Here is a 24790-nt window from a genome sequence, read left to right as displayed (position 1 = left end):
AACCTACACATGGCAACATATTTCATATTGTTTACATATTCAAACATGCTTACTCATGCAAAATTTATCTAACTGCTTCCTCCAACTGAGGGAAAGCTGTAGGACAGGATTAATTAGCACAGCATGTGCAATCACTTTGTTTAAGGATTCCTTGTCTGTTTCCATGGTTACGCCACAGGAAGCCACACATTCCCTTTTCCGAAAGTCAGTGCTGCTTGCATTGATGATCATCAGAACTTTTTAATTTAAGAGCTGAATCGAACAAAGTTAAAAGATAATGGAGAAAAGATTGCCAGGTGGGCATATAATATTTGCTCTCAGTTGTGGCCTGAAGAGGTATGGATAGCTTCATGACAGTCCTGTGAACTTCTTTCAGATCTTGCTCTTTCTAACAGATAAAAAGGTCACCAAAAAGGCACCCCGCTGCTACAACTCAATTCTTTACAATAATAAGACAACAGTGAGGCAATTGTTAGGAGTCAAGAGACATTGCTTAATGGCCAGGCCTATCATAAATCCAACACATAATCTCTACAAAATAATAGCCGAAGGAGCTCTGCTCTATATGTTTTGCTTTCTGTACTTCCTCCATCCTCTAAATGTTCTCTACAATGCATGCTCAAGATCACTTAATGGCAATTAGGATTCTCTTTAATACTCTTTAACCAATGTTTTCTGTGCATAAATAATGTATTTAAATATGCAGTTTTTTTCCTTTGCATTTTCAGTGTCAGTTTATATGTTGAACAGTGATTCTAATTTGTGCTAATGAATGTAAGTATGAAAATGTCATGGGTAATTGTTATTCAGTATTAATTAATTTAAGATTGCTTGCCATCCACCTTTGTGTACTAATTTTTCTGCATTCATGTGGCAATTGAAAAAACACTCTAAAATCATCCAAAATTCCTAGTTATCTAGAAGTCAGGAGAATATCCTCTTTTCACCTCATATAGTTGCAGTGCTGTCGCTGAAAAATCTCTGACTACAGTACTTGCATGCTCTGAATACTCCATTCTGTTTGCATATAGAAGATGATTAAGGATGGCATTATAACAACTACCAATGCTGCTTTACCTGCAACCTAGTCAACACAGATCCTCAAATAGTCAAAATGTGTACATGTTCAGAAGAGACTCCATCATGCTCTCTCTCTTAGCTTTGTTACAACATGACATCCAAAAATAAAATATTGTACCTATTATTGTACAGTGTTTGCACAGTGTAAATTGGACAATTCTGTTGACTTCTGGCTTTCATAGTAACTTGGACCCGAGAGCCTATTTTAATGAATGCCAGCAGTCATTTCAGGTAGAGGCTGGAGAGAGCTCATTAAAAAACATTCAGGTAACACACCACTTTGTGAGTCATGAGGGGTTAAAGTGTTACTTTGAACAATCCTATCAAGTGCAGCTTTTGAGTGTAGCAAGTAATATTAGTGGTGTCATTTTCATTCTTGCTGGTTGTGCCAGCTGAAAACCTTTCTAAGAAAATATAGTTTTACAATATTCCGACATGATTTAGTAATCTATACAGTATCAACTAATCTGGAGTGTATCCTGTTTGGAACTTTGGGCAAAAATAGTAAATTTCAATACCCCTGGAACTGGCACTTTCTCCCCTTCTTCCTGCTCTGGCAGTCCTCCATGACTGCCACAGAGCTCCAGAGAGTTTCCCAGCTATCCAGATCAGGATTTCATGGCATGGAGAACTACATGAGGAAGGGTCTTCTATTTTGGGAGAAGCAGTGAAATTTAGGGAAGAGTACACAATTGGATTCTTGTTGTTTGTTTGTTTGAAATGGGTGCACATCTATAGTTTGTTTAGAATGCAGCGCCCAAGCTAGTGACTGGAACTCGGTGAGTTTCAGTATGAAAAACAATTCCAGTATGAAAAAAACCTACATTGGCTTCCCATTTGTAAATGTATAACTGATTAGAAACTAAAGGCAGTGGATCTGGATAAAAAAGATTGCATTTTCCACAAATTGGTAACACGGTACTTTCTAAAAACATTTGTGCCACTCTAAATGAATCATGCCAGCTTTTAGCTTTGGAGGAAGTATTTTAAGAGCTACATAGGGAAAAATAACTCTGTCATAAAATCAACAACATATGTCCTTAAAACATAAAACCATACATTGTAGCTTAATATTGTAAGTCACTTTGGATCTTTTAGAAGAAAGGCAGCCTATAAATATTTTAAATAAATAATACTAAAAAGCAATTCTACTTGAATAGTCTGAATATCCCATCAACATTAATTAAAAAATTGGAATAATTTTAATATATTTTATATGCATAAAATGTAAAAGCTAGCTGATATTCATGCTTCTTTCCCATTTTCTAGTTTCTCACTTAATGAAACTTTGTTTTCTGTGAAGATTTCAGCTAACTACAGAAACAATGGGAATGATTCATTGAAAACTCATTTGTTGTTGTTCTGAAATCTAATCTAAGAACGATGCAGTAAATAATTTTTAAAAAACCAACAACTTTGCATAGGAAAAGTCAGAGAATTACAAGATGAGAAGTACAAAAATGGTGGAGGAGAGAGGATGAGATACATGCTTGGGACCAGAAGAGACTCTTGTAGTTTAATAAGAAATATTTGATTCTATGTTTACTGATTTCTAAGTATATAGGTATAGAGTCACACTAAAAGGTCAAACTGATATTAAGCTTGAAACTATAGTCTAAAATGAGCACTATATTATTGGAGTTAATTATACAAACCACTGACTCCTTGAGAAGACAACACTAATTACATAGGCAGTATGTATCAGACATCTGTGCTCAACTATAATTGCATAATCCAAAATCATCATCATCTTGGAATTGCAAAACTGGAATGGACTCTACGGATCATCGAGTCCAGGCCCTGTCTGGGAGGCACAGCGGGGAATCAAATTCCCAGTGCAACTCAAGCTGCCAGAATTCCCATCTCTTGCTTCTCATCTCTACCTTTTTTTTTCATCAGAATTATCTCGGCATGAGAAGCTGTGGCTCTTCTGCTTGGCATGTCTAGAGAAGGAGCAACTGAGAATTGCCAGGCTCAAGGAAGAAGTACCAACTATCAACCAATCTATTAATCTAATGAAACACTGGAAAATATAAGCCGCTGTCATGTTTTGGCTCTCCTTACTAATAAATATACACATACCAATAACATTATTTCATAGCAAAAAAGGCAAAGTCTGATCTCCCACACCCTTCCCTAGTGGGAATCTTAAGTACTCTGGCACATTGTAGTAGGACTGCCTTACGTTCTATCTGCTTTTAGGGGGGAATGGTCAGCTAATAATTTATTATTTTAAATCTAGATCTAGATCAGCTAGAACCATCAACAGATTCCGCTCAAGTACAAACATTTATTTAAAGCACATCGCTTGCTTCAAATTTAAGCAGCACAGCTATTTCTAAACTGAATACATCTCTCAAGATACAGTATTTATATATGCACATATAAACATTTGATGCAGCAGTTACAGAAGGCTAATTTTTTATTATGAGCATTTTAGGATAGCAAAGTGTTCTGTGTTAAAACAATAAAACGATCTCCATTAATGCCAAAGCATTGCACATTATTTAATCTCAAATGTTCCTTTTTTGTAAAAAAAAGAAAAGAAAAGCAGATATACATTGTCCTTGGAATAAACCTGACACATAGTTTATATAATGATACAGTTAATACTAACAGAATCATTTATGTATGTATTATATACACACGCATACATGCAGGCAAGAGCCAGTGTGGTAAAGCAAACAGGGTGTCAGATTAGGACTTTGAAGACTTGTGTTTGAATCTCTGCTTAGCCATGGAAACTCAATGGGAAGAGGCAATGGCAAGCCACTGCATAACATCTCACATACATACCCTATGGGGGTTGCTATAAATTGGCAGGGAGTGATGGTACATAATAACAATAAAAGTATACAAGTATAGTTAAATGATTTAATTATCCCTATGTTTAGTTACAATTTGAAACATAGTTGTAATAGAAAAGCAGACTAGGTTATTAAAATTACTTCATAAGAACCTATTAGTTACAGCCACAAACAGAATACTGGTGGTGTAAATTTCAGCAGCAAATTGCTATAGATTAAGAACTCAGCACAGACATTTCCTATCATACAGGTAGATGTGTACAGTATTTTATTGTTACATGTATTGTTTATGTGTTGTGCGCCATTCTGGATCTCTTTGAAGAGAAGAAAGGCATTTTTTAAAAATAAAAATATATAAATAAATAATATAAAGATTGCAAAATTGCCTGGACTATGAATTTCATTTTAAATGATGTCTGCATTCCCCCCCCCCCAAAATATCAGCAAGTCTTTTGAATGTCTGCTAAACTTTCCAGTTTTACCTTTTGTATATATAGCATATATGTTTAACAGACTCTGAATTCAAACAAAAACAAGCATATCTCCTTCAAAGCATAGTGACTCCCCAAAACAGTTCTAAAACATTTCCAGTTCCCTTTCTATTCCAGTGTGAACCAAAGTAACAACCTTAGGAAAAACACTGAGCCTTATAAAATCTACATTAGGAAACTACAACTACACTGATATCACTGGCAGGTTATCTCTCATTTAAGAGTTCTTGGTTCAATTCAATCTGCCACTGCTGGTGATGTCACTCCTCTCACTCAGGCAAAGCTAAGCAACAGGATTTTGCCAACTGCCTTAAGAGACGTTTTTTTCTGCTTCATCTATTCTTAGTTTGATTATTAATCTAGTCCATGTCTCTTTTTTACTTTGATAAATGGATCCCTCTACACACATTCTACACACACACTCTCTTTTGAATAGTGCAATAGAATATTATAGAACTAAAAACAACTCTAGTTTGTTCCTTTTAATTAAAAAAATTATAGAGAAAGAAGATTATTAGACACAGCAAAGAATCCATCAAGTGTAAATCTGAGAATATTTCATTCCTTGCATGTTTATCCAAGAACAACTTTCCAAAGGTCTAACTCTATGTATTTATTTCTCAGCCCAGAGGAGATGAAGTATGCCGAAGATGAAGTATGTCTGATACTAAATTAAAAACGGGGTTGTAGTATTGACTTTTAGAAACCAGAGCTGAAGGTCTTCCCCTCTGGGACCAAGAGGTCTTTTTACATTTATTACACCATAAAAAGCGTTCTCTAGAAGCAGATTCCTTGTTAGCATCCTGACTACAAATTAATTAAGTCAACTATCTACATTTCTAATTTTTAAACTACATAATTGATTAATAATGAGCCTTTAAAAAATCTATGCTATACAAAACTCAAATTATTTAAATACAATGGTTAAATGCATTTTTAAAAGAAAGAAAACCCAACATTGCTGCCAGCATGAACATGCAGAAGAAATGTAGCATTCATTGGAGAGACGATCATGCAACATTGTATATAGGCTTAAAATGCTTTAGTGTTTTCCAAATTGATATAAAAATAGGTCTCTATAACTGTAAACCATTAATCAATTTTTTTAAAAAATTAAATGGCTGCTATAGGATATTCCCACTACTGTACTTTAAATCATGTGATCATAACTGGGATGTTTCTAATTCTGAACTCTCTCTTTTCACATATTCTCCTTAGTTGTGAAGTGGGTGAGGAGTATGTGAAATGCATTTACATCTTTCCCTTCTCTTTTGTCATTTAGAAGGTCACAGAATATACTACATTTTTGCCTTTTTCATTTACCTACCGTCACAGTGGCCATACATAATCAACTTTTGACTATCAGTAAAACTGTTGAAAGCATCCCTTGATATATCTCACAGCATTGTAAAATAATCTTGTAATTAATAGCTTTCCTACCAAAATCTGCCAGCTTCAACTCCCCAGTGTCACTGATCAGAAGGTTTTGGGGTTTCAGGTCCCTGTGCAAAATGTAACGCTGGTGGATGTATGAAAGTCCTCGCAGCAATTGAAATAAAAATAACTGAAAAAGAGGGGAAAACATTATTAACAATTGTATGCAGTGCACTGGCTTCCTGCATTTGCATTTCGGTAGCACAGTTTCTTGTAATTTTGTCACCAGTTTAATATAAAACATCAGAATTTGAAAACATTGTGGAACATGTGGAACATGGAGCATTTCACTGTATTCATCTACTTTAATAATCCACAACAATAACTATAAACAAAAAAAATCTATTCCTAGGGACTCATAATGATATTTTATTTAGCCATATGGCCTTAGAAATCACATGGCAGCCCAGACAGATGTGTTATCCTCATTAATTATGGGAAACCACAGCACATGAAGAAGGAGGAAGCAAAGTACTCAGAAAAGAAAAAAAATCCTAAAAAAGAAGTGAATAAGTGATATAAAGCAATACACAAGGGCTTTTTATTCTCAAACAATTTGCACAGGTTTGTTAAAGCAAAACAACTGAAAATGTGTCTCAAAGCAGGCCATTTAATACTTTTAAAGACAGACAGACTATGCAATTAGATATGTTCTCACTATGCTAACATATCCACAGACTCAGTGTGTACTTTATATCTTATTAAATTTCAGGATTTGTATAGAAGACACTTGTCAAGAAGCTATGTCAAATATTAGTCTTGCATGCTGGCAAAATGATATTATTGCTCAATGATAGTTTCACATGGTTACCCTCAGCATGCCAGGAACTAAGGCAACAGTAAATCTTTTGTTAAATGATTTTAAGATAATTATTGCACGACAACAAAACAGTTTAAAATTCCAGTGTTCATGTAATATTAGAGACATTATATTACAGAAACTACATATCTCCTAACAGCTGAGATCTGCATACTCTGAAGCCCTTTAATATGTGTGGGAATATTGAATCCTGAAAAATCCCCACAATCAATATACTGACATGCTGTAGTTCCTAATTAGCTTCCAACCCAGCACCATCATAAAACTGAGAAAATGTTATGACGGAAGCGACTAAAAGGTGATGTGGAACCACAGAAATGTCACATTACCCAGGTTTTTTACTGAGGAAATGTAATTAAATTTCTCTTTTTTTATCTGTGCACGCAATATTAAAAAGAAACTTTCCCCAAGGCTATTGAAATACAGTGGTGCCTCGCATAACGAGTGCATCGTTTAATGACGAATCCGCATAGCGATGCGGATTTTGCAATCGCAAAAGCGATCTTCGCATTGCGATATTTTCGGAACAGCTGATCGGCGGTTCCAAAATGGCTGCCAGATGAAGAAAATGGCCGCCTGCAGTGTTTTCGCGCCCTGCCTCGCTTACCGAGGCGGCGAAAATGGCGGCCGGATGGGGAATCTTCACTTATCGGTGAGTTTTTCCCCCATAGGAACGCATTAAAAGGAGTTTAATGCATTCCTATGGGGTTTTCTGCCCCGTATAGCAACGTTTCAGAATAGCGACGATATATCCGGAATGGATTATCATTGCTATGCGGGGCACCACTGTATGTAGGCAACAACTAAAAAAGTAAACTGGACAAATATAATGTAAATCTCTTCCAGGTGACATATTTCACATGCATACAACTTTGAAAATATGAGACACTATGGTACAATAGTTAAGAGTGCGGGAATGGTACTAGTCCCTGCTGAGCCATGAAATTTGCTGAGTAGTCTTGGGCCAGTCATTGCACCACTGCAAGCTACTTTGCAGGGTTGTTGTGATGATGAACTGGGGAGGAGAGGAGTCATTTATCATGCTTGACCTCCTTAGGGAAAAGGTAGCAGATAAACGAAACTATTAAATAAATGAAATAAATAATGGTGACATAAAATAGGTGCCATACATCTGTAGGACAAACCCACTGGTAGCCTGAACTAGACAGATATTTGGAAAGCAAAATTAAGGTATTTTGGTAGGTCGGTAAGTGGAGGTAAGTCATGTTTTCGGACCAGCTTATAATTGAAGAATCCAGCCGTAAAGGTGATTTGGATTCTACAAGTTGCATTGTTCCTTGGATACGGCTGCAAGCTCTGTAGTTCAACAGGTGGAACTGAAAGGCTGTGTGCCTTTTGTAATAGCCACTAAGGGTTGTGGCTTTAACCAAGGAGGGACAGATTTCTTACAGACAAACATGGGTGCTGCTGGACTGACCTACATACTCCATGCTCAAGAGCCATTTTGTCTTCTTTTTTTCACTTGGGATGGGTGGCACATTGCATCCTGACAATACTCTGGCTCACATCAACAGTTGCCTTGTTATACCCTTTCTAAACAAAATAATGAAAAGTTCTAAAATATGTGGCTTATTTTACAACTGAGTACATGTGTGTTTCACCTGCTCCCGACTCTAGGTACACCAGAGAGATAAAAGTGCTCTGAAACCAGTTTCTCAAATTATAATATTCTTTGATAGGAGCAGCCCTGGGACACAAACTGCTGCAACTCCTTCATTTTTTTTTTAAAAAAAGCTACCTTTGTACCAAGGATAAGAAATCTTTCCCAAATAATATTTCTGAGCATGGCAAATATTGCTTGTATCAATAAGATAGGAACCCTGAGGCAGTAGATGTTGCAGCTGCAGAAAGCTATTAAATATAATATGAACATTTGTTTCAATCTCCTCCTATCCCCTTCCCCAGTCATGCTGTCAAAACTGAAAAAGCAGAGGTTGTTCCCTTAGTATCCAGTAGATTTAAAGAACATGTATGGTGCTGGCTGTTTTCTCTGCTCATGTAATGGGAAAAACTAGATTAATACTCCCATGGCAAAGATGAATTAACACATCCATCTTGCTGTTGTTAACACTTCAGTATTTGAGGATCTTAATCTTCAATTCTTAATGCTATCCTTTTGCTTTGCTAATCCAAGTATGAGAGGCTACTTCACACAAACTGCTTATATATAAGAGCAGCATGAAACATAACTAAGCAATAGTGCTTCCTCTGGTAACAATTTCTTGGTAGCAAACAGAATCCAGACCATGAATAAGGTCATTACATGTGGCATCATTGAATATTTCAGAGCCTTTACCTAGCCGCCTAGAGTGGTCAAATTGACCAGATAGGTGGGGTATAAATTTAAATAAATAAATAAATAAATAAATAGATAGATAGATAGATAGATAGATAGATAGATAGATAGATAGATAGATAGATAGATAGATAGATAGATAGATAGATAGATAGATAAATAAATAATGCTTCTGAGGAAGCTATGATCAGTGATGGCTTTAAGGTGAGCATATATTACATACGCATGCAGCAAAACACTCTTTTTCTACTGTTATTTTCATACACAACATTAATCACTTCCTGCAGAACTCTGGAAAAGGCAAGTGTAAAATACAGTAGGTGTAAAACTGATGTGCATTGGAGATACCGTCATATCATTAACAGCTAACACTGTCTTTAATCAAACTAGTAGGATTTAAAACTCTAGGTCCAAATAGGGTTTTTTTGGGGGGGGGGGGACAAAATGAGTGGCCTACAAACAGTATTTCCTCACATGGTAAATACTGCTTGTATCAATTCCTCTTATTCCTCTCACTACTTGTATGACTTCCTCTTAAGTGATCTACAGTATTATTGCTATCTGTAGAAGAGTAGATGATGAGATCCGTACAAGGACAAAGACTTGTCTTGATTACTTATTAAAAACCTTTCAAAGAAAAGAAAACAAAGGCAGCTTATATTTAAAGCTATATGGTAACACTGATGCATTCTGAAAGTTTCCAAAAACACTTCATCAATGGCAATAGGGAAAAGAGGAACATATATAGATACTTTTGTTTTGTAGCATTTACAGATACAATCTAGCTAGTCAGCCCTCTTGTAAGGTCTTATGTGCTTCTTTAAATCCATCTGCACTACATGTTAGGAAAAAATAACTACATTTGACAGCCACACAACAAGCAGGACTTGGCTGTTTTTCTTTGACAACTGCACTCTAACTGAGGTGCTGCTTTCCAGTAATGAATCCTAGGAGGAGGTTGCTATATGAAGGTTAAACCAATTTAGAGGTTTATGGAGCACGATACCAATGTGTTAGCAATGATTAAAATTTAAGGGCAAGCACATTAAAACGAAGTCTTTTTTCCAATAAAGACACATGCAGCGCTCTCAGTAAGAACAAGATACTTTCCACTTTCCATTCTGGTTACAATCTTTCTCCATGATTTCACTGCATTGGCAAATTGTGCACATACAAAAGGCCAGTAAAAATGGAAAAAAAATTTTTTGGCAATGCCAAACAAAAACAGTTTGGTTTTTAAAAAGTTTTTTTCTTGAAACTATTTTTTTCCCTCTTCTTATTTGTGTGTGTATGTTTGGGGGGGGGGGGGAAGGACAGGTATGTTGTTCACTGTAGAACACAGTTCCATACTATAGCACCAACCCATAATTATTCCCCCCCCCCAAGCCCAGAGTCATCCTTGAAATTAAGGTGGCAAGCATAAGGTCTTGATCTTTTGCACTGTAGCAGCCAGTACAACCACCCTACAAATAGTTTGGGGTATTTTCCCCTTAAAAAATGGGAACTATGTTGCAGTCACTGCCAATACTGCCACTAAGGGCCTCATAATTGATTCAATGTGTATTTTGTTTTTTGTCCTCTCAAAACTCCCTACACAGATTTACTTGCCATGCTGGCTCCACATGGAACCCAAATACTCACTCATTTTCTTGGATGTTTCTAATGTTATCTCTCCCCCCCCCTTTTTTTTTTAAAAATCAAGGCTATGCTATAGAAAGATATTATCCTTGTGAAATCAAAAACTGTCTGTTCTCAATAAGACTTAGCACAGGCATACCCATGAAAGTCACAGAGTGCCTTCTTGATGCTTGCTGTCTATCATCTTTAACAAAACAAGTGCCAAGCATTGTGCAAGAAAACTTCAACTACGTTAGACAAGTAGGTTACCATTCAGGACTTCCAAGATCACCTCAGCCAACTGTTCTGATCCATTTGGACTTACATTTTTTCTCAGAGTCACAAGGCTTTTCATCCTCCAACAGCAAATTAGCAGTGTTATAATCAAGATGATCATATACATTTTTTCAAGCAAGCTTCACTGCAGGAATTACTACCCAACTGACTGGATGATCATAAAACCAGAGATGGGATGCTACTGAACCAAAACTCCCACTGTCTTTGATAACTAGTCATACTACTTCAGGCTAATGGAAAATGTACCACAGCTCTACTACCTGAAAGGTCAGGTGGTTTCTCTGCAAAAAAAGAAAGCAGTTTTCATGCATCTGACACACAAGCCAGTGGTGGAAGGCTTGGCCCCCCAGCGGGGGTCCTTTGAACAACCGAGTGATTACAGGTAGAGGGAGGTATGGCGATGGCACAGTTCCTACTCATTTCAGAAGAACGGTAAACAGATGTTTGAAGGCTGTTCACTGTTCTGGCACTGTGAACAACCATCAGTCTCGAGGTAGTCAGATCAGCTGTCCCTCCACTCTGAATCTGGTGCTATTGAATGTCAGGTCTGTATCCAACAAATCCCAGGTTATCCAAGACCTTATTCTGGAGGAGGATGCAGACCTGGCATGTATAACCGAAACTTGGATTGGCGCGGAATGGGGTGTTCCTTGACCCTTGCCTGCCCTCCTGGTTATGCAGTCCAGCACCAGGGTAGACTGGAGGGGCGGGGGGGAGTAGCCATTGTTTACGGAAACACTCTGGAGGTTATTAGACACTCTGTGGTGGTGAAGCCAGGTCTGGAGGCCCTTCATGTGTCAACTAGGGCCAGCAAGGCTATTGGGATCTTGCTGGCTTACCGCGCTCCCCATGACCCAGCCATTTCCTTACCGGAGCTGGTGGACTGTTGGAATCCCCGAGGCTTCTGGTCTTGTGTGATTTCAACATCCACATGGATGTAGAGGTTTTTGGTCTGGCTCTTGAGTTCTTGGAAACCATGGCTTCCTTGGACATATCCCAACATGTTAAGAGCCCCACACATGTGGGCAATCATATGCTAGACCTGGTGTTCTCCACTGAGCGGATTGAGTGTGATCTGATGGTAACTGACGTTGTGTCAGTTCCCTTGTCATGGTCGGATCACCACCTAATAAAATGTAACCTCTCAGTGAGCTCTCCCTTCCTGCAGGGAGCAAAGACCTATTTTAATGGTCCGCCCTCAAAGGCTACTGGATCCTATAGGCCTATTCTGGCTGATCTGACTGGCGCTCCTGTCAAGGCTCTGGTTGATGGCTTGCTTGTTGCCGCCACCAAGGCTGTTGACATAATCACTCCTAAATGTCCTCTCCATTGCGGATTTCTTTCAGTGCCCTGGTTTAATCAGGAGCTGCGAGCTATGAAGCAAAACAGGAAAAGGCTAGAGTGCAATTGGAGACGGAACCCGACGGATTATAATTGGAAAGCTGTCAGGATCATGACTAACCACTACCTTATAAGGTGAGGGGCTGCCAGTCAAGCTCACTTCACTGTCCGGATAAGCAAAGCTTCAAATCAGCAGGTTGAACTTTTCCTTATAGTTTGCGATCTGCCCGGAATTGGTCTAAGTGATGGGCCTCCTACTAGTATTTCCGCCAGGAGCTCTCTCCTTTTTTAAATACAGTAGATAGAGCAAAGATGTCCAGCACTCCACATTGCCTGGTGAGACCTAACCACTTTCAGCCTGTGATGCCAGACATGGTGGACAAAGCACTTGACCGCTATCATGCCACCACCTCCTCCCTTGACCCTTGCCCGGCCTGGCTAATCAAAGCAGCCAGGCCTACAACAACTGAATGGGCCACAACAATAATTAATGGATATCTCCAGGAGGGCAAGGTTCCCCTTGCTCTCAAGGAGAAACTCATTAGGCCAATAAGGAAGAAACCAAGTTTGACGGCGGACAACACTGGCAATTATAGGCCCGTTGCCAATGTTTCTTTTCTTAGCAAAGTGGTAGAGAGACTGGTGGCTGGCCAGCTCCAGGCTCTTTTAGATGAAACCAATGCCCTGGATCCATTCCAGTCTGGCTTCAAGCTGCATCACAGTATGGAAATGGCATTGGTCACTCTGTTTGATGACCTGCTGAGGGAGGCTGACAGGGGCAAAATGTCTTTGTTGGTCTTCCTTGACATCTCAGCTGCCTTCGATACCATCAACCACAGTATCCTCCTGGGGAGTCTCTCCGAGCTGGGAATCAATGGTCTGGCACTTGCCTGGCTACAATCCTTCTTCGAGAACCGCCCTCAGAGAGTACAGTTTGCGGAGAGTGTTTCAGCCCCATGGAGCCTCAATTGTGGGGTTCTGCAGGGCTCGATTATCTTCCCAATGCTGTTTAATATCTACATGAGGCCACTGGATGGGATCATCAGGGGGTGTGGGGCTTCATGCTATCAGTATGCTGATGACACTCAGCTCTACATCTTCTATTCTTCAACCACAATGGATTCTTTTCTGTCCCTTTAGCACTGCCTGGAGGCTGTACTGCAATGGATGCAGGAGAATGGACTGAGGTGGAACCCGAACAAGATAGAGGTCCTGAGAGTGGGTGTCCCCCCCATTGGTGGTTTGGTAAACTCCCTCTCTTTGGGGGGAGTGATTCTCACCGTAAAGAGTGAGGTTTGCAGCTTGGGGGTCCATCTGGATCTGGTGCTCACCATGGAAACCCAGGTGGAGACAGCGGTCCACTACACCTATTTCCATCTGTGGGAGATTGCCCACCTGCATCCTTTTCTTGATATTGGGGCGCTCACCACTTTGGTCCATGCACTTGTAATCTCGAGATTAGACTACTGCAATGCACTCTACTTAGGGCTGCCTTTGAGATTGATGCGAAAGCTTCAAATGGTGCAGAATGCGGTGGCCAGACTTCTCAGTGGGACAAGAAAATATCAGCATATTTCCCCCATGCTGGCTGCCTTGCATTGGCTGCCCATTCATTTCCGCATTGATTTCAAAGTGTTAATTATGACATATAAAGCCCTAAATGGTTTAGGACCTTGATATCTAGTGGAATGCCTCCTCCCACCTAGATCTACCCGAATCACTTATTCTGGCCAGGAAGGGCGGCTGAGGGGCCTAACGCTGAGGGAGGCCTGGAGAGAAAGAACAAGAAACCGGGCCTTCTCGGCAGTGGCCCCTCGACTTTGGAACAGTCTGCCCTCAGAGATCTGTCTGGCTCCCTCGCTGGGTATTTTTAAGAGCCAACTTAAGACCTGGATCTTTGGGCAGGCTTTCCCTCCTGTCATCACTTGATTATTTTTATTTCCCCCCCCCATCTTGAACCATATTGCTGTTGTTGCTTTTTATTTTATTATACTGTTTTTATTCCATTTTTATTGTTAGCCGCCCAGAGTAGACTTGTGTCTAGATGGGCGGGTTATAAATTTAGCAAGCAAGCAAGCAAGCAAGCAAGCAAGCAAGCAAGCAAGCAAGCAAGCAAGCAAGCAAGCAAGCAAGCAAGCAAGCAAGCAAGCAAGCAAGCAAGCAAGCAAGCAAGCCACTTTTATTTTCAGAAGTAATTTCTGCTTCCCTCTCATTCACACGAGGGTAATTTGCTTGTTCTCTGGTCCTAAGTAATTTGAAATCTTAATTTTGTTCATAGCCACTTTTGGGATACCACGAAATGAAACTGTTTTTTTTAAGTATTGTTCTTTCTACTCTTGTGGATAACATAGTACATTAGTCTCTTATCAGTCCAGGAAACCATTTCCAGAAAGTCATTAAAGTCCATCCCTTAACAGGTTCTGTTACTTTCACAACATATAGGACCTATCTGTCAAATGTCAATGTGTGATGTGGGTGTAGAACTTTTGGGTTTTGTCATGCCAAATAAAGAAGGCCAACAGGAGCAAAGTATCTTGTATCTTCAAAAACAACAAAGAGTCATTTTATCAGAAAGAAAGAATAGTTGTTGAGTCAGCATGAGGTTTAATGTTGTACCCAGCTTTTGAACTCTTATCAGGACTGTATTTTTATAGGTTTGGGTGCAGAGATCGTATCACTTTCAAGGGGGAAAAGTTTTCCTTTTTACCAATTCTCATCTTCCACAAAAGGCTTCCAAGTTTCCAAAAAGACATACAGTAATCATTGTTGTTTTATCTTTCATATTGTTTTTAATCTCTGTTGCTTCTTTCACAACACTGAGAAAAGATCAACAAAGTAAGTATGCTAAATTAGCTGAATAGGTAACACAGTTTCCTCTGTTAGCATTATGTTAATCTTTGCAGCTACCATTTACTAAGAAACTCTTCTCTGTAATCAATGAGGTTACAAGGCTCCTTCTATACCTTTTCATGATCAATGTCTCTTTCAAACTGATTGAAGTTTCAAAAAAATTCCATGTACATATGCACTGTTCTCCATCTTTGTTCTTTTGAAAGCCCGTGCATATATAAATGACACCTTGGCAGACAAAGGTGAGGAGAATACTCTGTATATACCACCAGGTTCTGAACCCAAAGTTCATCAGGCAAGCAATATTTATTAATAAGGCAGTTTTTAAAATTTAAATGTAACATAAACATGTCCATGTATAGTTTAATTCATTGTGGTCTAACTGTAAGAGATAAAATAAGCAGGGCAAAATCTTGATGATGTATTTGATGTCTGATCACAAGAAAGGCTTATTAAAAAATCGATTCTCAATGCCATCTGAAAGAGACAGCCTTAATTTAGCATAACATTATCCTTCCCTTCTTTGCACCTGCTTGTCCTCTGAAGAGTAATAGAAAACTGCAACTTATCAAGACATTAAATAGCAAATAATCCTGTTTAGCATATCCACTGTAATTAAGGGAAAATCCAGCCATACAGTACTATTGACTTGTGTGACTATGCTGGACATTTCAGAATTATTCCTATCAGAGCTTCTTCAGATACAGTACCATCTGTATCTCAAAAGAATTACAAATTTATCACTGCAGCATTTCCAGAAGGGAAATGTTAAATGTCTAACAATGCCAGAATGGATCTTATAATATATTACATCCAGTAAGACATGAGTTAATGTTAATTATTAGATATGATATGATTAGATTAGACATTCTTTATTTGATATTTATTAGATATATAATATTTTCCAAATTCCATTTTATCCAAGACAATTTATTTTTACTATGATCTTTTAAAAAAGGGGGGAACAGCAGTCTTGCTGCCAATTGTCATTTATCTTGGCAAAATAACATAGAAATATTAATTACAGGAATTTCAGGAAAGAGGTGTCTTTCCCTTCATTTACACTTTTGGTTATTTACAATAAAAGAAGATAAGCAAGTAAGTTATACTAAACCCTGTCACTACTCCATTAATTTCAGTTTTAAGATTTATTGAAAATCTGTTGCTTGTAAAGATTTTGTTTTAAGTCATTTTCTCAGACATACTTGTAATATTAAAAGGCTTTTTTATTAACATAAGTAAAATATGCATAATAAATGTTAACGAATTACTCCCATGTTCAGAGCTCTTTCTAATACCTCATTGCTTCTTGGTAATTTCAAGCATAATTACTTATGCCTCTAAAATATAAATATTTATAAGATGACAAATACCCCAAGGCTTTTCCTCTTGTTGTTAATTTTCAGATTGGTCATTAACAGCTGAAATTACCTATTTCTCAAGAACAGATATTACTTAGGCAATATAACCATTAGTTAAGGGATAATCTTCATGACAGAGAACCATGTGGAACAAAAGAATTTTGATAGCAAGTACCAATCTACACTAAAAGCTTTTAAAGAAAATTTGTTCTTAAACTTTAGTAAAACCATGACATTTTCTTTTGTCTTTGAAGAAACAAAAATATCATAGCCCAGTTCACTCAACAGAGCAAACACTCCTAGAGCGAGTCATTGCTTTCACCTTACTTATATGGTAGTATACACTAAAGGTGTTTGGTGCAGCATAGGTAAGGAAAAGTTGGTGGATGGTCCTTTCTCCTGTTTCATTTTAGGATCCAACCTGTTTTTATTTCAATGGACAATTTTTCAGACAGTGATTCTGTATGTATAGTACTACTGCAGCTTTATAAATCAACCTTTCCATTTTTCCCCAAGTCAAATGAACTCCTACTCAGTATTCTTTCACCAGCAGAAAAGACTGATGCAAGTCCTTTTGGACGTATTCCACCGAACACCCTCTTTGGGGAGAGGTGTAAAGTTTTAAAACAATCACTGAGTCCATCTAGTTCTCTTCTAATCTAAGGAACACTGAGGGCCAAGAGTGGAGGCTAAATTTTACTCATTGATTTGCACAAACTAGCCAACATTTAGGTTCACATTTCACATTGTTAAAATATGTAACTTGAACTTTTCATAGGAGACAGGTTTACAGTGAAAGTTTGATGCATGGATTCTCTGCTGGCTGGAATGCCACTACTAGTTTCTTTGTCCAAAAAGTAAGGAGTTTTGCCTTTGAAGCAGAAGTGTTACTCAAACAAAGCTAGAGATATTATAATGGTATAATAAAATAACTACCAAGAAAATGAACATACTTTTGTGCTATGCAGGGGAAAGCTACAATATATATTTTTAAAAATGCCTGTTATTCAGAATACTAGATTAGAATTCAAAAAGAAAACAAGCGATTGCAATTCGGAATAAGTTCATTTATCAGAACACATGGCTTTCACAGAAATGTGATGAAAGCATGTCAGAAGGAAATTTCATCTGCAATTATTTTTTCTGTGAGTAAGCCCCAGGGGAATTCATTACTTTCAGATGGAAAATGAGAATGGATTCCTAATTAGAGCAGAGGTGTCCCTGAGAAACAAAGCTACTAGGAAAGGAGGTCTTTGTTTACATGCATCCAGAGCTGCACTACATAAAAATGGCCAAATGAAAACAAATTGTTTACTTTTGTACAAAAAGAGATGTGATCACCAAAAGACAGAAGATGGCCAAATTAGAAGGTAACATATTCTGTTGGAATACACTAAAAACATGAGAACAATAGTTCAGCTGCCTTATGCAAACTGCCTAAAACTACTTTAGAATCTGTACCAAGAAATGCACTGTATTTATACTGCCAGATTTGTATTTTTGAAGGACACCAAGGTGGACACCACTTCTGCACACCAACGATCAATGTGTTTTCTTGTTTAGGCTCATATGTGTTGAAAAGAACACAAACAGAGAGAGAAAAGAGCAGACAAACTATCTGAAAACTTCAGGGAAATTTCTAAACCTGATTAAAAGGTCTGCTCTTTGAAGAAAATAATAAAAGAATTTAACTTTTCCAGGGAGCCTGTTTAAATGGCATCCTGTATTATTTACAAACCAGCACCATCAAGGTTCTACACACAAAAACCTGGACAGGGAAGAATTCTCATAGTTGAAGTTATGTCATCAGTGCATGAAGGAGGTGGAGCTGAGCGCTGGCAATGTAACACTGCACCATCCCATTCTCTCCTCCATTCACTTACATCCATTTGGGGAGGGAATGCCTGAACAATACTACAAGATGTTCCCATAGAAATTATTTAAGTGTGCACAGATATTTAACCAACTGGAGCAGAATCCCAGATCTCGGCAGTGTAATACTAAATACTACTCAAATGAGGCTTACTATCAGAATAGTAACATTTTGTGCTAAAACAATTACACTCATTCCCTACCAAGTAACTATATAAAGTCCTTTGCCTGTATCCAAAGAATAAAAATCTAACTTTAGCCATCTTATTAAGATTTAGCTTACAAGAAGGAATAAAAACAATAATTAAGCAAAATAACTTTTTATTCCTGAATTCTCAGTTGTTAAAAGGCCAGCTTGCATACTACTTTTGGATATATCATTTCTTACTCTAAGACAAGTTTGATGCCACAATGATTATTCAGGAAGCAGTACCCTACCTTCACATTCTCTGGATGAAGTCCTCCAGGATGTTTGTCCATGTACTGACATAAATCAGTATGCTTGAAAAAGAGAAGAAAGGTGGGGGAATGCATTACTACTGTTGCCATATGACTGTAATTTTTTTCTTTTACTTGAATGTCCCTCTTACCTCTGTATAAAGCTAATGAAAAATGAGGAAAACAAATACTTCCTGCATTTTCTATTGACATCAGACTACATTTCATTTAGGTAAAGGTTCCCCTTGACAATTTTTGTCCAGTCGTGTTCGACTCTAGGAGGCGGTGCTCATCCCCGTTTCCAAGCCATAGACAATCTTCCGTGGTCACATGGCCAGTGCGACTTAGACACGGAACGCTGTTACCTTCCCACCGAGGTGGTCCCTATTTATCTACTTGCATTTGCATGGTTTCGAACCACTAGGTTGGCGGAAGCTGGGACAAAGCGACGGGAGCTCACTCCGTCGCGTGGATTCGATCTTACGACTGCTGGTCTTCTGACCCTGCAGCACAGGCTTCTGCGGTTTAGCCCACAGCGCCACCACGTCCCTTCTTTCATTTACATTTCATTTACTTATCTAAAAATACTGTTTATTAAAAAAAATCAACCACTTTTATACATTAACCAAAAATCATTACCATCAACATCAAGGAAAAATTAAAAAGCCCACACACTATTCACAGACTGTGACTAAATGAGAAAGAAATGTTTGGATGACATCAAAGATGCAGTTTAAAATTTCAAAGCTGCTCAGTGTAGAACTATGAGAGATCACAGAACTGAAGCAGGAGTTAGTCCAGTGGTTCTTAACCTTGGGTTACTCAGGAGTTTTGGACTGCAACTCCCAGAAGCCTTCACCACCAACTGTGCTGGCTGAGGTTTCTGGGAGTTGCAGTTCAAAAACATCCGAGTAACAAAGGTTAAGAACCACTGAGTTAGTCCACAAAACTGTTTGGCATTTAAGGATACAAATAATTCCTGAGATATTTAATGGTGTAAAATAATATTTTCTTCTAAAATCAAAGACAACACACTAATTTCATACCAACGAACTGCATGATCTTCTCACTACGTTAAGTTGTCATGTATTCCCTTTTCTCCATCTGCTGAAAATTCATTTGTACTAAAAAATGTTAGAACGTGGCAATCTCTATAGGTAAAAATTGCCTCATCATCATCTTCATTTTCCCAATTTCTATGTGTAAAACATTATTTTCATGAGATTGCTTAGATTATCCTCATTTGCTTAAAATAAAATAAATTTATCTTCATTGCCTCTGAAACATTTTTCACTAAAATAACATTTTGCAATAGTTGTGTTACAGCACTTAAAAAACACTTGAGAAAAAAAGTAGACTTAAATGTTTTCTAGTTTTTCTAATCTAGTAATATTTTTATCTAGCCCACTCTAGTTATTTACTCAAAACTGGTGTCAGTCTTACCAAACACTCACATATATGTTCAAATAAACACAGAACAGCACTAAAATATAACGCCATATTAGGGCAGAAACAGTATTTGTTTTTTGTTTTAAATATTAGTTACACTGTGTACAGGTGAATTGTCTCTTTCCAGTACCATATGAATAATTCTCACTGACTCATGGGACAGAATATAGCAAGATGTACACCCCCAAAATCATATGCCATCCGTACATTTAAAGTTAATTCTAACTCTGCAAGTAGCTTATACTGCAGCAGCAATATTTGCTGTTAGACCTCATCAGCCCAAAAGCACTCTATGTACTACAAGTCACTACCTTATTGACAATCTTTTTTCCACTTAGAATTTTGTCATCTATTTCCACTGTGAAAACAACATTGCAAGTGAAAAACTAAAATGTTGTACAAAGTTATGTAACTGAAAGTTTTCTAAAGGTACTGCAGCAAAGCGAGCCTGCTCCGACAGAGCAGGAAACAGAGGGAAAGGCTACATTTTCCTATCATAGGGAATAAGGTATGAACTACCTAGCTGCAGATAAGGTCTCACTCACATCTATTGAACAGAAATGACTGCTCTTCCTCCATTACCTTTGTCTTGCCTTGTATTATTTGCCGACAAATTCTAACATTTGTACGGTGTCTTCAGGCAAATCATTAATAATCATAATGTACTGTCATGTTGATTCCAAACTATAGTGTCCCTTTTCCTGGCTTTTTGAGGACCACAGTACTCAGAAGTGGGTTACTACTCCGTTTTGTGTGGGCTGGTCTGGGACTGTGCAAACTGCCACAGGCCACACAGGTTGGGTGGGGAATCAAACTGTTGATCACTGCCAGGTACTCCATCTCACTGACCTACTGGCTGAAACATTTTAGCTATAATAATATGTATGTCTTACTCTGTTCAGATATAGCAGTGCGGGATTACAATACTGTATGCACAATGTCTTGAAATGGTCTTCTCATTCTCTAGTGCTTACCTCTTTAGCCATTTTAGCTAAAGGCCTATTATTTTTTATGATCTTGCTAGTGAGCCCCAAAATGACCATTGCTAGGTTACTGTCCCTGCTTGGTAGAACTGCCTAGAATGCCTCTAGTGAACTACAGTCAAGGAGCCCAGTCTGAAACCTTTCCCGGGGAAAAGAGTGGTAGGGAGCATGCTATTCTGCAATACACAGTAGCACTTCGGATTGAGGGGTAAGTATCAGTAGCAGGATTTGGGGCCTCTGAAAAAACTCATGGGGTACTTCATTGTTCTCTCTGCATATGTTGCATGTGGATTTTTAGTGTAATCTAAAGGATAGTTCTCAACTTTGGCATGGTAAAACCCATGCGGAAACCCTGAAATGATCATTACATGGACTTAATGTAGCTTATTTTTGCTCTATTCTGTCCCAACATCTTCAGATTATGAGACCAGACCATCACACTTCCACCTGCCAGAACTGATGTCCAGCCTTTGTTCTATAAAGAGCCACATACATATAGCTCTCCATGTGCACGCACACAAACATATATATTGATTATAATCACTCTGAACTTCAGGGACAAATCTCAGAAAATGAGCTTACAGCTATCTCCTCCTTACCCACTATTAATTAGTGACTAATATTTTCAATGAAATATACTCTACTCCTGCTCTCTTCCTTGGCTATGATAAATCTACATGTGACTTAGCTGTCCCATGGTTCTACCTAATTGGTTTCAGCTGTCATTTCTAAAACTGAAATGCATGGACAGCCTGGGGCCTGTGAATGAACAGGAAGCATTTCCAACTGCATTCCCATCATGTCAAACCAGCAGTGTGAAATAGTTCTTCCATTAAAACAAAAACTGTACTATTTGGCTTCTGGCAATGACATCATTCAGCAGACAGATTGTATTGTTTCACTGAGGCAGCAAGACTGTTGCAAGCCATTCTTTTCTGCTAAAGAGATTGCACACATTAGTTATGCTCTGGAGGTTCTACTGACTAGAATAGTTTCCCCATTGTCACTAAGAAATTTTTAAGCAGACAAAACAATGCAAAGTGCAATAATAAAGCTGTAGTTGAAGAAAGATTTTTTTTTGCAACAATTACACATAAACAGACTCCATAGGAAAACTATTTGAAGTAGAAAGTAATACATTGTAATGAGCTAGATGGCATTTTCATAATGATTTGGATGGGCCCCCATTTTTGAAACAAATTAGCATGTAAAGCAGTAAGCTAAAATTAATGGTCAAACAAAATCAAAGAACCCCATTGCATTATGTCAAATCAAAATGAAACATGCTCAATTTTCCCCCCAGCGTATATGATGAATTCTCAATCAACCATTTAATTTTCCTATAAAATTAAAATGACTGTCAAAATTTGGACTTTCCTGACAAGGCCAAATATTTGGATTCTACTTAAAGACTTGTATCATTGTATTTATTTAAAAATCCCTACACCGGCCGTCTTTAAAAATTCTAAGTGGCTTACAAAATTACTGAAATGATAAAAAGCAAGCCATTGTTAAAAATATTAACACATAATGAAGGCTACTTAAAACAAACTTAAACATAAGGAGATGAAAGCATCAAACCACATTGCAAGTGTAGTAAAATAAAAGAATTTCCAATATCACACATGACACTTAAAGGAGAAGGAGCCAAAAGCAAGTTCTACAAAGATAGTTCCATAATCTGGAAGGCACAACAGAAAATATGCTATGATTTCTGCACTCAGAAATAAAATAAAAATCAGTGCAGGTAGAACTCAACTAGAATAATATGATCAGTAAAGACCAATGTGGCTGTGATATTTTGCACATGCTGAACTTCTGAAATGCATTCTATATACAGTACAGTGACTGTATGGTTGTCAGACCTGCTTGTTCCAGAGAAGCATTTACACAGCCGTTGCAGGTAAAAATGCCCAAAAGTCATTCTGACTTTGGGTGTGGCAGTTCTAAACATTGATGTTATGTTGTATTCAAACCGGTGTCCAATATTTTTTTTAACCAAATAAGGTCTTCTCTTCCCCCCCCCCTTTCTTTTTTCCAATTCCTCTACTTTGAACAACCAGCTGTTAACAATATATGGTCAGAATTCTGCTGGCAATTTATGCTGGCATAAAGTGTAATTGCATCAGTTGCAGCAGCAAATTACAGCTAACTACAGCTTGCATTCCTGATCATGTGCCATGTCACATGGTTGGCATGCAGCCAGGAATACAAATGGCAACTTATTAGCACCAATTTGCCACCATGATTTATGCAATTACAGGATTCTGGCCTACATTTTAAAAATTCTCATTATAAAACCAAATTTAAAAAGCTTTCTGATATGTGCATTTCATGTCATTATTCTCTTAGTATGTCTTTATAGTTCATCTTTTTGGTCCAAGAGATTCTTAGCACCCTACGATAAACCCACATGTAAAATGCAGGGCATGGCATCTCTCTCAAAGCAAATAGAAGCAAAAGAGTTCTTTCCTGTTTCCAAATGCTCCACTGAACAGCATGTCCCCTGAGCCTTCTTTATATGTAGTAAATTCTGCAATGTTCTGTTTTAAAGAAAACCTTGAACAAATTGCTCCTTTATTGTCTATAGTCTCTTTGGCATTTTTCTTTCTGGATAACGTGGTAAAGGCCAATATCAGCGAAATGTGGGGAATGCTTCCCTGTTCTGTTGATTTGGTTGAAAAGGTTTACTAAAACATGTAAATCAAAATTTACTATCTGCTTTTGTAGTTGTGATAAAACATCGAGTCCACTTTTACATTTACTGTGCTACATTCTGGCAGCCCTATTACATTTTGTATTTCTACCTTTTTTTTCTTCCAGTATTGGCTTCCAATACAATGCATTCTATTGGTTTGCATTCTTCAAATAGTTCTTTAAAATAAATGCTTCACATGAGGAATTCATGGCAAGCAGTGCTTATCAGGGTCATTAGTAGTGCACACTGCGATTTGTGCTGCCTCCCTGAGCTTTTTTATACACATTAAAAGTGTTATGGATGGTTTAGTCACTTCCACTGGCAGGAGGAGCCAAATTAAGAGCAATTGGGTGGCATTCATCAGCATGCTTACTCATTCATAATTAGAATTCTTAGTAGTTTTAGCTTATTGTGATTTCAAAATATGCTCTAGAATAGTTAGCCACAACTAGAGCAGAACTACTAAGCCTCATGGTGCAGTGGTTAAACTGCAGTACTGCAGTCAAGCCTCCGCTCACAACCTGAGTTTGATCTCAACGGGCTCCGGTAGCCCCTCTCGGTGGGCCTTCCATCCTTCCAATATCAGTAAACTGAATACCCAGCTCAATGTGTATCCTGCATAACTAAACTGTAAACTGCTCACTAAGCACCATGGGGTGGTATTTAAGCAGCACAGTTTACTTTTGCTTTGCTTTGAATTTATGGGATTTCTCTAATTTAGTTGGGAATAACAACTAGAATTAGGCAAATGTTTGCAGTGTTTTAATAATCTAAAAATTTGTGGAAAGGTTTTGTTATTTCTTGCATACTTTGGACAATTGTAGATAATAAAATAATCATTTTAAAGAAAGTTCACTTTCAGCCTCAACAATTATAGTAAGTAATATTTGTTTGCTATTTGGCAGTTTATTTTTCATATTATTCTGTTTTATCTA

The 24790-nt window shown here is 37.9% G+C and overlaps 1 protein-coding gene across 5 annotated transcripts in view; it reads right to left on the bottom strand.

The window, feature by feature from the left end:
* CDK14 (cyclin dependent kinase 14) overlaps nucleotides 1-24790 on the bottom strand; it is a 302744-nt gene that overhangs the window by 133259 nt on the left and 144695 nt on the right. For all 5 annotated transcript variants that reach the window (XM_073003160.2, XM_073003159.2, XM_073003158.2 and 2 more), the window contains 2 exons: nucleotides 18726-18788; nucleotides 5819-5942 (listed from right to left, as the gene is read on the bottom strand). In XM_073003160.2, the coding sequence (XP_072859261.1) occupies nucleotides 5819-5942; nucleotides 18726-18788 (187 nt within the window). The remainder of the gene's footprint in view (nucleotides 1-5818; nucleotides 5943-18725; nucleotides 18789-24790) is intronic.

The sequence above is a fragment of the Pogona vitticeps genome, chromosome 6, assembly GCF_051106095.1.
Source record: "Pogona vitticeps strain Pit_001003342236 chromosome 6, PviZW2.1, whole genome shotgun sequence".
NCBI classification, from domain to species: domain Eukaryota; kingdom Metazoa; phylum Chordata; class Lepidosauria; order Squamata; family Agamidae; genus Pogona; species Pogona vitticeps.
The sequence above is the reverse complement of the archived record's forward strand: the minus strand, read 5'-3'. Positions and strand labels throughout refer to the sequence as shown.